General features: G+C 37.6%; 1 protein-coding gene across 1 annotated transcript; it reads left to right on the top strand.

Moving 5' to 3' along the window:
* Positions 1–1,107: 1,107 nt before the first annotated feature.
* On the top strand, positions 1,108–3,730 carry LOC111895821 (protein translocase subunit SECA2, chloroplastic-like; the record flags this gene model as incomplete). The annotated part of the gene is made up of 9 exons (XM_052769764.1): positions 1,108–1,206; positions 1,296–1,388; positions 1,858–1,953; positions 2,034–2,119; positions 2,248–2,536; positions 2,689–2,781; positions 2,851–2,914; positions 3,264–3,553; positions 3,648–3,730. Coding segments are annotated over 5 exons (498 nt in total), but the record flags the coding sequence as incomplete, so codon positions are not given.
* Between the last annotated feature and the right edge of the window lie 9,244 nt (positions 3,731–12,974).

Genomic DNA, 12,974 nt, shown 5'->3' on the forward strand with positions numbered 1-12,974 from the left:
ACAAAAGAAATGCTTGAACCTTTATTACACATTTTTGCTTTTGTTGGCCTTGACCTTGATGTGTCATCATCCAAATCACTTGCTGACTCACTTGACTGGGCTGTGGTTAGTTTGACTTTCCAATTTCATTCACTGATCATTATAAAAGTCTCTAACTAATTTTTTATTAAATTTTATCTTATAAAAAAATAAAAAATAAAAAGCAGGGTGATGACCCATACTTCAATAAATTGATCTGTATCCTAGCAACTAGATGTATGACACAGGTTGGTATTCTACTATTCTTAAATCATAATTGGCTTAATCTTATTTTTTTAAATAAAGCGAACAAAATAAACTAATTTCCACTTAAGGTTGTTTACTTCTGTAGTGGGGATCTTAGCCCCCCGAAGTTTCACCATTATGGGCTTGTTGCACCTCTTTATTATTTTATACACATTTCACCTCACCAATTAGAAGATATGCAGATAATTATTATAAAATTCAAAATATATAATTATTTCTTGTTTTGAGTCTGATTTTTTTAAATTATAAAATTGGTTGCAACAAATGTGATAGTACACGGATTGCTTGCTGCATCTTTAGGGATATACAAACTGCAAAATAAATGACAGAGGTTGGTACCCTGAACTGTTATTTTTCAGGGTCTGGTGCCAGGTGGAGATAGTAAGGTAAATTTCTAGATAGATTGGAGACAGTAATATCAAGTTCGAGACATTAATATCAAATTCACTCACATTTATATAACTTTGAAAGGTAAATTAGTCATGAACTTAAGCTTCATTTCAATATCAAATTTATATAATTCAGTGGAGTTGACAGAAGAAGGAATAGCCCTAGTTGAGATGGCTCTAGAAACAAAAGATCTATGGGACGAGAATGACCCTTGGGCTAGGTAACTTTATATTCTTATTTTCATATGTTATTGTTTGGACTCTTATCATTAGTATAATGTAGATTTGTCATGAATGCTTTGAAAGCCAAGGAGTTCTATCGCCAAGATGTCCAGTACATTGTTAAAAATGGGAAAGCTCTTATAATAAACGAGGTATTAAAAACATCGTATTTTTATTTTAGGAGAAAAAACTAGTTATATTGCTGTAAATTAATGTTCATTTGAAGTTGACAGGGAGAGTGGAAGAAAACAGACGATGGTCAGAGGGGATTCACCAGGCTGTGGAGGCAAAAGAAGGGTTACCAATCCAGGTATATATTGTGATTGCCTGCCACATCATCATTCTTTTTGACAACTCTTGTTTAAAGCTATTACCTTGTATTCCTCTTGGGCTTTGCAGGCTGATTCAGTTGTAGTGGCACAAATGACATACCAATCAATGTTTAAGCTTTATCCAAAGCTTTCAGGGATGACAGGAACTGCAAAAACTGAAGTAAGTATTCACTTTCTATATGGGCTAAAAATATAACAAGTAACAATAACTACTTGTTTTCATCTATTTGTGTGTTATAGCATCCTACTTTCATTGCTTTCTACCATACTAGCATACTCTTTAAAAAAGATATCTTTCATAAGGCACTGTACTTTGAAAACTATACCACTTATGGTTATAGCTGTATACTTTCATTTTTTTTTCTTCTTAGGATGTTGTACTTTAAAAATTCTATCAAATTATAGCCGTGAAAAGTGCTGTTCATTTTGAAAGACATTGCTATTATTGTTTAGATTTTTCAAATCCATTGCTGTAATATGAAAAGGATGAAAGTAGGATTCTATTGTAAACAGATATATGAAAGTACGTTGTTATTTATTTCATTTATCCTCGAATTACATATTGTTCTCGAGCTGAATCAACTACAGGATATCTTTCTCGACTTATGATGCATTGTCAATATTTACAGGAAAAGGAGTTCTTGAAAATGTTCCAGATGCCTGTTATTGAAGTTCCCACAAATATGGCAAATATTCGTCATGATTTACCTATCCAAGCTTTTGCAGTAAGAAATTATTATTCTGTTCAATAACCATTCTACCCTTTTATCATCTTTAACAGTGCTTCTAATTGTTTTGCAAATAGAATGCTCGTGGTAAATGGGAATATGTTCGTGCAGAAGTTGAAAGCATGTTCAGAGTTGGTCGTCCTGTTTTAGTGGGGACCACTAGGTACTACTACTTCAATGAAATTCATTCTTCACTTGTGATTTTGTGGTATTCATTCTGCATCTTTATGCATGCAACCAAGTGTGAATATATTTTCTTATCTTTATTTATTTATTTATTTATTGGTGCAGTGTCGAGAACTCAGAATATTTGTCTGCTTTGTTGAGGGCTAGCAAGATTCCCCACAATGTCCTCAATGCACGACCAGAGGTTTGTTGTCTACTTTTTGTAGGATTTATCAATGAAAATAGATAGGATTTTGGGTTAACCATGTATGTAACATGGCAACTTGATTATTGTTTTCAGTATGCTGCAAGAGAGGCTCAAACTGTGGCCCAAGCTGGACGAAAATATGCTATCACCATATCTACAAATATGACTGGAAGGGGCACAAACATTATATTGGGAGGTAACCCCAAGGTGGGTCCGATAATCAATATCTTTCTTGTAGATGGAGTTAATTTTCATTTAATAATTGTAGCTCTCAATCCCAAATTGGCAAATGTCATATTATTATAATGCAAGGCGCACCGAATAATAGGTTAACGTTATGTTAATATTGTTAATTTCAGATGCTTGCAAAGGAAGTTATAGAGGAAAGCATACTTTCACATATGAGTCATGATACTCCTGATGTTGAGGTTGAGGACCCAAAGTCACAAAAGGTAATTTCTCAAGTATTATTGTTGTGCCCTCCTTAGCCCCTAGTAATCAGTTATCTTCCGGTTGTGTAGGTGTTATCAAAAATGAAAATTGGACCATCATCATTAGCTTTGCTAGCCAAGACGGCTCTAATGGGTTAGTAATCTATGACTTCATGTAGCTTGATTTGTTTATTATAGCATCCCACCCTCATTTCTTCCTCTTACAACATTCTACTTTCAAAAATCTACCCAGTTATAGAAATTTCATTCAAATACAAAGCAATTCTCACTGCTATATGATTTTAGGTAGTAGATTTTTTGAGTTATAATGTCCTAATAAGAAAAATTTGGAGTATGGGTAGATTTTTTAAAGTATAAAGTACAATGTCTTGATACGAAAAAAAACTGAGAGTAGGATGCTGGTAATTAGAAATAGGTAGCTATTCTTTCATTTGGCCCTAACGTTAATGTGAATGGTATATGGTTTTGGGTAAATAACGCAGCTAAATACGTGGGCAAAAGTGAGAACTAGAGTTGGACATATGAGAAGGCAAAATCTATAATTTCAGAGTCAATTGAAATGAGCCAGTCAATGGGTTTAGATGAACTGCAAAGGCTTGTGGAAGAACAGGCAGAGATGTACCCTCTTGGTCCTTGCATTGCAATTGCCTATTTATCAGTTCTAAAGGACTGTGAGATTCATTGCTTTCATGAAGGATTGGAAGTCAAACGACTTGGTGGTCTCCATGTCATTGGGACATCTTTGCATGAGTCCCGAAGAATTGATAATCAGGTAACTTTGCATCAGTATTGTGTTTTAAGGTTTTACATAAATTTAGCATATACTTTCAGAATCACTTTTTTAATTTATTTCTTGCTTTACAAAGCTTCGTGGCAGAGCAGGAAGGCAAGGAGATCCTGGATCAACACGCTTCATGGTCAGGTAAGTTCTGTTAAATGATTTTTATAAAGTTTAAAGTCAATCCTTTCATCTGGACAAAATTCTTCATGTTAAATTACGTAATAGTCCTTGGAGTAGTTGACATGAACAGTTTTTTTTTGTTAGAATGATTCCATATATATGTGCAAGCAAGCACATGCCTTGTGAAAAAGGGAAATCTATTCTAGTCATTCTCTTTAACAAGACAACCTTAAAGTTGATTTTTTAAACCTGATGTTTAAAACTACATTGAGTGTGAGATAGAAGTTTATACAGAGAAGGAAAAAGATAGAAGTTTATGAGGATGTTGCTGATGAAAAAGATAGAAGTTCTTTAGGATGCTGCTAATGAAGTTTATGCAGAGAAGGAAAAAGATAGAAGTTGTTGGCACATAGTAAGCTAGATAATGCAATTGTATATAAATGAGTTCATTTTTTTATAACATTTACTCACTATTGGAATAATTATTTGTATTTGACATATTAGTGAAATGAATTATCTTTGTTATTTATGGTATTTTATTTATTATTATGAGATTTCTAATGTATTATTTAATATGAAAAATTAGTAAATCTATAAATAATATTTTTTTTAAACATTTAAAATTATGATACGCAAAATTGTGTGTCATCTTTATTTATGACATGGTCTTTCTTGACAGGGGCTTCCTTGATACGCATTGCGTGTCATAAACATGCGCGTCGTAAGGTTACGACACGCAAATGCGTGTCGTCTTCCTTTATGACAGGGCCTTCCTTGATACGCATTGCGTGTCATAACCGCGCGTCGTAAATGCGCGTCATAAATGCGCGTCGTAAATGCGCGTCGTCTATAGACGATGCGCAAAAGCGCGTCGTCTCTCTTTATGACAGGGCCTTCCTTGACACGCATTTGCGCGTCATCTGAGCGGTTTATGACGCGCAATGAGCGTCGTAAAAGGCCTTTTTTCTAGTAGTGCTTGGTCATAGTCAAAGACAACAACCCAATGTTGACCAAACATGATGTGTTGCCCCTTGGACACGCCATGTTCTTCCATCATTCAGATAATCGGGAAAACCCCAACCAACACGTCGTGTTGGCTTGCAAACAAGTTGTGTTTTCCCGAGACTCAATAGCTTAATACAATAAGTTGTTTTCTCCGATACCAAGAGCTCTAAAGCTTAGATCTAGCCCTATGTGGTCCAAAAGGATAAAGTTTCCAACAACTCAATCCATAAGCTTAATAGTGCGAGGGCTTAACCAATAAGCACTTAGTCCATAAAGACATAGCCCCAAAACATAGATCTGACTTCCTTGAGCTAGAAAACCATGTAAAGTTGCCAAGGTTACGTTCATGCATGTCTAAATGAAGCTCTTAAGCATAAAAGGACTTAATAATTGACTTAAGGCATGCATGACACCAAAACTCTCATAAAGTTTGCACCTTTATGCTTAAGGATACCAAAACAAACCAAGATCTGAAAGAACATGCCCTGAAACGACCTAACTCATCCAACAACCCAAAAATGGATCAAATAAACAACAATCTAAATATGAAGAAATCTAAACATATACAATACAAAATGCAAACTTGATACCTTAGAAAGCTTCCCCACAAGATGATGATTCTGGATCTAAAGCCTTTTCCCTAAGGAAAGAAACTTCAAGATCTCCCCTTCCTTCACAAAGACCATAAATGAGCACCAAGAACTTCTTACTAGCTCAAGAACACCACCAAGAGACTTAAAGATCAATTTTATGGTTTTAGTGGCAATGGAGGATGGTAAGGAGACCAACCCTTGGGGCTTAAGGAGATTAAATAGGGTGCAACACCCTAAAAATTAGCGTTTTCTTCACTAGCCGCCAACATGCTGTGTTATGGCATAAACACGTCGTGTTGGCCATAATGAAAGTCGTGTTTTTCTTATTTAGACACACTGTGTTGGTGCCTCCAACATGTTGTGTCAAATCCTCAGAAGGTGGTTATACCCAAAGTTGCTCCTCAAAATTTCGGGTGTTACAACTCTCCCCCACTTAAATTAGATTTCGTCCTTGAAATCATCCCTTACAATCTCCACTATTGAACTGCCGATCTTGATTGAAATCCCTGAATTCCAAAAAAAATGACTGGGGAAGTCACCCCGCTCTGATGACTGCCCACCCTTACTGATGTCGAATCCAAAATAGAAGATACCCAACTGCTATACCTGAAACTAAGAACCCTGAACAATGTCAGACTCCATGATAGACAGCACCAATCAAAACTGCCCCCATGAGGACTCAACTTCACAACCCGAACCAAACAACCTATCCAGCCTGAAAGAATTTATAGATACCCGAGAACACATAACCCCAACCACATACCAGATCCGTGATAAAAGACACCATCACTAACCATCTCAATACCAGGAATTCAATACCTTATCTGGAATAACCCAGACACGTAAATCACAAATTTCCCACTAATCCCAAGTCCATAAGATGTACCAAAACCCTTTAATTAACCTGTGACTCCTTGACACGCCACTCCACCCACTGATCCTAGGAGCAAAGAAGAGAATTCCAGGAATCCCACATTACCTCCAATCCTTCACAATTCAAATGTACCCCTATCAAGAAAAACACCTGATACATTAACGAAGAACTTTGATTTGAGACTTCATAACCGGTTTCCAAATCTTCTCAACCCCTAATAACAGCTTGTGAGCAATCGTGATTATAATGCAAACATTCTGAGAGACTTTCTGATACACGACCGATACTCCTAACAACCCTTAATTGTTCCCTTTATCCAAACTTGCTAATTTTGAGCCTCCCGGTTTCCATCAGTGCACCAATATCGAAAGCACCATAATCAGAAGAAATCCATCAATCAAGCAATAAATTACTGATCCCACAACCTATATTTGGAATTCGCGACTCACACCACGGCCGAAAGGGCTCTTAACTCTTTCCACTTCCTTGTAGGGACCTAAACAATATCCTCTCAACACTAACCGCACAACAAAGCAACGTCCAATCCGTTTCACAAAACCAGTTACAACCAATGTAAAGCCTAACAAAATCATGGTCTCCCACGACTCGAGAACAGGATAACGGTTGCACCCTTGATCCAATTCAAAGGCTACCACCCAAAGGAACCATGCACATAATTCGAACCAAGCCCCAAATCTGTCTTGTCCAGCCTACATACACACACTAAATTAACACAATGCACACCCTTAAGAAACCCATAACCTCATCAAAAAGAGTAGAGATATCAAAGCTCTATCGAATGACGAACCTAAAACATTAACAGAAGACATCCTCATGATCGATGGAAACAAAATTCCATACTTGATTGAGACTGAACAGGTTCCACCAATACGCAACAAACACGAGAAGACTTCTAAACTAATCATGAATACCACCCAATCCAAGCCTGCTATGAATCAAAATTCCACACCATCATTGAGGGTAAGCATACCCAAAGACCAAAGGAGCATAGAACATACCAAATTTGGTGATAGGTGGACACATCCATAGAACTTCAACTGCCACTACTCCAATCCTTTAGAGAACCTCTGCTAAAAGACAAACGACGCGACCAAAAATTGTGATCGTACCAATTTCTGAAATTGATTCTTTAATCGATCAATGCCCAGTCTAGATTATAATTAGAAATTCACACCACTAGATGACAATTTCCTTCCGTCACCGGTTTTCATCCTGAGTAATCCCAGCGGCTCCTTATTTATTCATTAGCACCCCCAAAAGGGACCAATAGCTGCAGCGAGCTCCTAGAATACCCACCTCTATATACCTCTTCCTTGGCCAAACCCTGAATCAAGACCCCACACACTCGCACCGTAGAACCCAAAAAGGACATTCTCCAATACCACGAATCCAAACAGAACGATGATCCACCAAGCATAATACCCAGTTCTCCCCCACTTAGGGTCCAAACTACCAGCCTACGGGTGTTGAAACCAAACCTTAACTCAAATCGGCTCAACCAGGTACCACCATATTTGACCCCGAGAGTGAATAATATACACAGGATGATCTTCCAGATAAGAATCAAACAAATCCAAAGAGAATTCGGAATTTTAGCTGAAGGCCTCTGAAATTCCCAGTCATGACCACTTAATATTTAGGTTCCCTTACAAGATCATAACCTGATACAGACTTATGATCCTAAAACATACACTCCTTGCATGCAATCCTAACCGCTAAATAGGTACCTGGTCTGCCTATCACCTAAGAACATGGACCCTTGATCACATCACCAACATCCAAATTACATACACCCACATGCGCACTACCGAGCTGGCAACCTGCCTCTAAACACCACGACCAACAGTCCCCATACTGGGTTACATCCCAACATTGCAATTCACAAGCCTGATTACTCCTCCTCTGAACCCGGAAGACTGAAAGAGCAAAATTTCTTCTATATATAGCGACATACCAAACCACAAGTCAACCATTCTACTTCCCATTAAAATCCCCAATCCAATCATAATGGTCGATCCATCATTAAGTCCCACGACTCGAATGTACGGTCTTGAGAAAAACCCTCGAGACCTCAAAACCAACAAGCTCATCTATGTCTGCACCAAACAATCCAAATTAACAAAAAAAAACATCATCACTGGGGTCGAACCATTACCAACCCAACCCCATGCCCGAGCAACCAAAACCAAGATCGACAAATACAGAGCTACTGCCACGAATTATGGTATCCAACCATTCCATTTTCTCCCGACCAGTCCTTAAAATCCCTAAAAATTTCCTTGATTCGAGTATGGATCATGTGCTTCCAGTAGTACGGGCCCAATAAACTTCCACACCTATCCATACTTTCCTCAAGAATCAACTCGGGTCCTCTGAGACCTACTCATAATAATACTTTCGATACTAGCTCAACAGCAGAAAATTGTGCTAAAATACTTCCTAGGCTCTCCTAGATTCCCCCATCTCCCAGCCATCAACTGCGGATGGGCTTCGATCAATGCCAACCAACCACTTCATGAATACAGTTACATGCAACAAAACTTAAATAGTCTTTTGACTAAAGGACCCAACGCTACAACGGTTAGACTCAGACGAGAGGTGCGTAATAGGGCCAAATCCTTCACTTTAGGATTATTTAATCTCCATAGCATGTAATTTAATGTATTCATTAGATAGTTAGCTCCCATCAATGTGAGTCCCACAAAGCACAAAGCGAGCAATATTCGAGCGGTGGAGTCGACTGGCACTAAAATGCAAAAAAAAAAAAATCAAACATATCCTCATTCGAAATCCTCGATATCTATCTCCCAACATCTCAGATACACCTTCGCCCAGACCACACTCTCTCAAGAGTGGCCAACCATCCCAGGTGTCATCCCGACCAAGAACTGAACTCGCTCATTAAACTTCCACCAACCTTGCAGCACTCGTGTATGCTAATCATGTTGGAGTAGGTGTCTAATCCCATAACTATATTTGGTATGTACTTGACCCGGTTGTAGTATGGTCCTTTTGGGTTGCCTTCACCAAAGCAACTTGACTAGATAAATAATAAAGAAAGAGGTTATTATGGTTTACTAATATATTATATCAATAATGTATTAAAAAATAAATCATACTTTTTAATTAATATTGGTCAATAATTAATTAGGAATTAATTTTGTGATCAAAAGATATTAATTAAAACCTAGGGGACTGATATTGTAATTATTGGATATTTGCAAAATAGGGTAAGGAAACCCTAGAGATAGGGTGGACGAATTCTTGGGGATACGGCCTTAAGAATTCGTCCAAGGTAGGGATTCCATAAGATTCTTATGGGCTGCTTAGAGCTTAAGCAGCCGGATAAGTGTATGATTGAAACCCCAACTGCTCACATATATAAGGACCCTTCCGGCTACCGATTTTTAGCTACACATAACCCTAAGAGTTCCAGGAGCCGATTTTTAGCCTTCCCTTCTCTCTCTCTCTCTCTCTCTTGCCTTATCCAATTGTTTTGGTGTGTGTGATCTATTAGAGGCACAACATTTGAGGTGCTAAGGTTCTCAAAGGCTCAAGTTCTTCAAGCTACAATCAAAGGTAATGTTCTAACTAGTTTATTACATATGATTTCTATTTTTATGATATGCTAGATTAGGGTTTATGCGAGTCTTGGACAATTATGCATGTACAAGTAGAAAAACATAGATCCAAGCATTAAGGTTTGCATGAACACCATATGAATGTTGTTTTACTCAAAACCTATCAGTGGTATTAGAGCTTAGGTTGTTTTTCTTTTGTATTTGATGCATATCTTAATCGTTCAAAGCAAAAGGTTTTCGTTTTTAGCTTCTGCTTGGTGACCACGACGTGGCATAGATTGGCACGACGTGGTGGCGGGCCAGAGTGCAAATCTCGGGATTTTGGCCTATTTTGGATTGGGATAATTACCAAAAATGTTTTTGATTAATAAAATTCGATTTTTAATAAACTTATATGATTATCCCTATCAAAATAGTAGATAATTGCAAATTAATTAGATAATTATTGCCTTATATGATAACCCTAATTATTTGAATTATTTGTTTAAATTATCTTGCTATGTAATTGGATTAGGTCAAATTTAGTTAATCACTAATTAATTGTTTTGTTAAATTATTTGTAATTTGATCTAGTTATTTTTGAAAAGTTTCAAAACTTTCCCTCAAGTTTTGGAATTTAAATTTTTTATTAAAAGTTTAATTTTGAAATATTTAAATTCTAAACCCTAGAATTTTACAAGTTTAAAATTCAACCTTATAGTATTATACTATTATAATATTAATAATATGTATGTATAAGATTAAGCTAGTCTTAACCATTAGTAGGCCTCATTCACGAAGTCGATCTATAAGAGGCGGGGCGGGGGGGGGGGGGGGGGGGGGGGTTATAAGGTTGCTACCTATAAAATAGCAGTTTAATGGGTGTCCACTCTCACCACCACTTCCTAGATTGGAGGAGGGTCGTTAGCCGAATGGTAGGATAAGGCAACTAATTCCTCATTAAAAGTATAATGATTAATATAAAGTAACTAAATGTTTTTTTTATAAAATTCCTAATCTTAGTTACTTTAGAAAAAATGTAAAATGATGTTATTCCATGAAATTGCACTTTGTACCCTTGCCAAGTCGTTAGTGGAGCGTGCGTGGATAACCGACACACTAATATGGACTAAAAATGGGGCAAAGGGTGACTCGATGTTTAGCATATATCAATTGAGCGTGTGTGGTTAACCGGCACATTGGTTAGGTGGTAAATGACGTCGAGGGTATCAAGTAATTTGCATGGTTATTCTCACCTTGTTTGTGATCCTTGGTATCCCAATCACAAACATGAAGGGCATATCGAGATTTAAACATGCCATTGAAAAGTCCAATGAATCTTAAAAGATCTAGGAGTTTCAATACATTTAAAACTTAATTTCTTTTTTGTTTTTCATGGTGGAAATTAGTGAATCGTCATTCACTTACCTTCAAATTATTTGTGATTTAGATTACATCATCCCTCTTCTAAATTTTAAATAATGTTGTTGGATCCTAGCCCTAATTTCTCATTTTGGGTGTTTAATTGGCTATTCTTATCTAATCAAACTTTGTCTCTTTTCTATTTCAGATGTCTACTTTGAACAACAATGCTTCAGGCTCGACCCCTTCCTGCTCATTCTCACTCATGAACTTGTGTGGAAGGGTGATTTTCGATGGGACCAATTTCAATGATTGGATCTGCAACATCCACATGGTCACCCGCTACGAGGATAAGGAGTATGTTCTTGATAAGGAGCTAAAAGAGGTAAATGCCAACACTGCTACTCCTGAAGAAATCGTTGCTTTCGAGGCTCACGAGCGAGATGCTATGAAAGTCCATAGCATCATGCTCGCAACCATGGTAGCTAAACTCCAAAAGTCCTACGAAGACTACTACCCCTACAAGATGCATCAAGATTTGATGGATAGGTACCATCAAAGCGTGAGGCAGGAAAGGTACGAGATCATCACTATGATGATCACTACCAAAATGAAGGATGAAAAATCTGTCATGGACCACCTGCAAAAAATGCAGAGATACGTGGACCGCTTGCTAATGTTAAATGTTAACTTCGATGAGGAGATGGACATAGATATAATTTTTCACTCCTTACCTCATTGTTACAACTAGTTCTGCATGACCTACCACATGAACAAGGAGGAGGTCACTCTAAGCAAGCTTCAAATCTTGCTAAGGGCTGTTGAGAGTAGTCTGAAAAACAAATCTGTTGCATCAACTCCTACTACCGCCCTCGTCTTGGTAATTGCGCAATGGAAGGTCAAGAAGAGGAAGGCTCCTTCTAAGAGTCACAAGGGAAAGTCCCACGATGGCACCTCTTCTAGTGGAACCAAGGCTGGTCCCACTGCACCCTCCTCCCACCCGAAGGACGTAGAGTGCTACTACTGCCACGAGAAAGGGCATTGGAAACGAAGCTGCCTAAAGTACTTGCAAGATATCAAGGATGGAAGATAAATCCATCCTTCATAGGTATTTATACTATTCATTCTAACAACTCATCACATGTTATGTCTTAGGTCCTTGATACAGGATGTGATTTTCACATTTGTTCTAATTCGCAGGGCCTAAGAAGAAGTAGGGATGTGGAGCATGGGAAGATAAAATTGATCATGGGGAATAGGAAAGCGTCACCTATCACCAAGATTGGAGTTTACTATTTAGTGTTTAGTAGTGGGTTAGGTTTAGATTTGAATAATTTTTGTTACTCGTCAGAAATGACATGAAACATTATTTCTTTTCATGGTTTGTATAAAAAAGGTTTTAGATTTTCGTTTGATAATGAAAAAGGTTCTATTAATGCTTTCTTGGTTCTTTCTATTTTGAAGCATTGCCTTGTAATGGAATATATGAAACTGTGATGGTTGTAGACAACTTAGGAAATGATGTGTTGCATATCGATTCTTCCAATAGTTTCGACAAAGCATGCTTGTGGCATTGTCGTCTTGGACATGTCAACAAGAAGCGCATAGGCCAACTCCAAAAGGATGGAGTGCTGGAGTCATTCGACCTTAGGGACGATGACGTATGCGAGTCTTGTTTACTTTGAAAGATGACTAAGTCACCCTTCGCTGGTAGTTGTGAAAGGGTCAAGGTTTATTGGATCTCATACACGCCGATGTGTGTGGGCCCTTTAGATCCACCATAAGGGATGCAAGCCACTTCTACATGACTTTTACCGATGATTATAGCAGATATGGATATGTCTACTTAATCAAGCACAAGTCAGAAACCTTTGAAA

This window comes from Lactuca sativa, chromosome 3 (genome assembly GCF_002870075.4).
Source record: "Lactuca sativa cultivar Salinas chromosome 3, Lsat_Salinas_v11, whole genome shotgun sequence".
Taxonomy (NCBI): domain Eukaryota; kingdom Viridiplantae; phylum Streptophyta; class Magnoliopsida; order Asterales; family Asteraceae; genus Lactuca; species Lactuca sativa.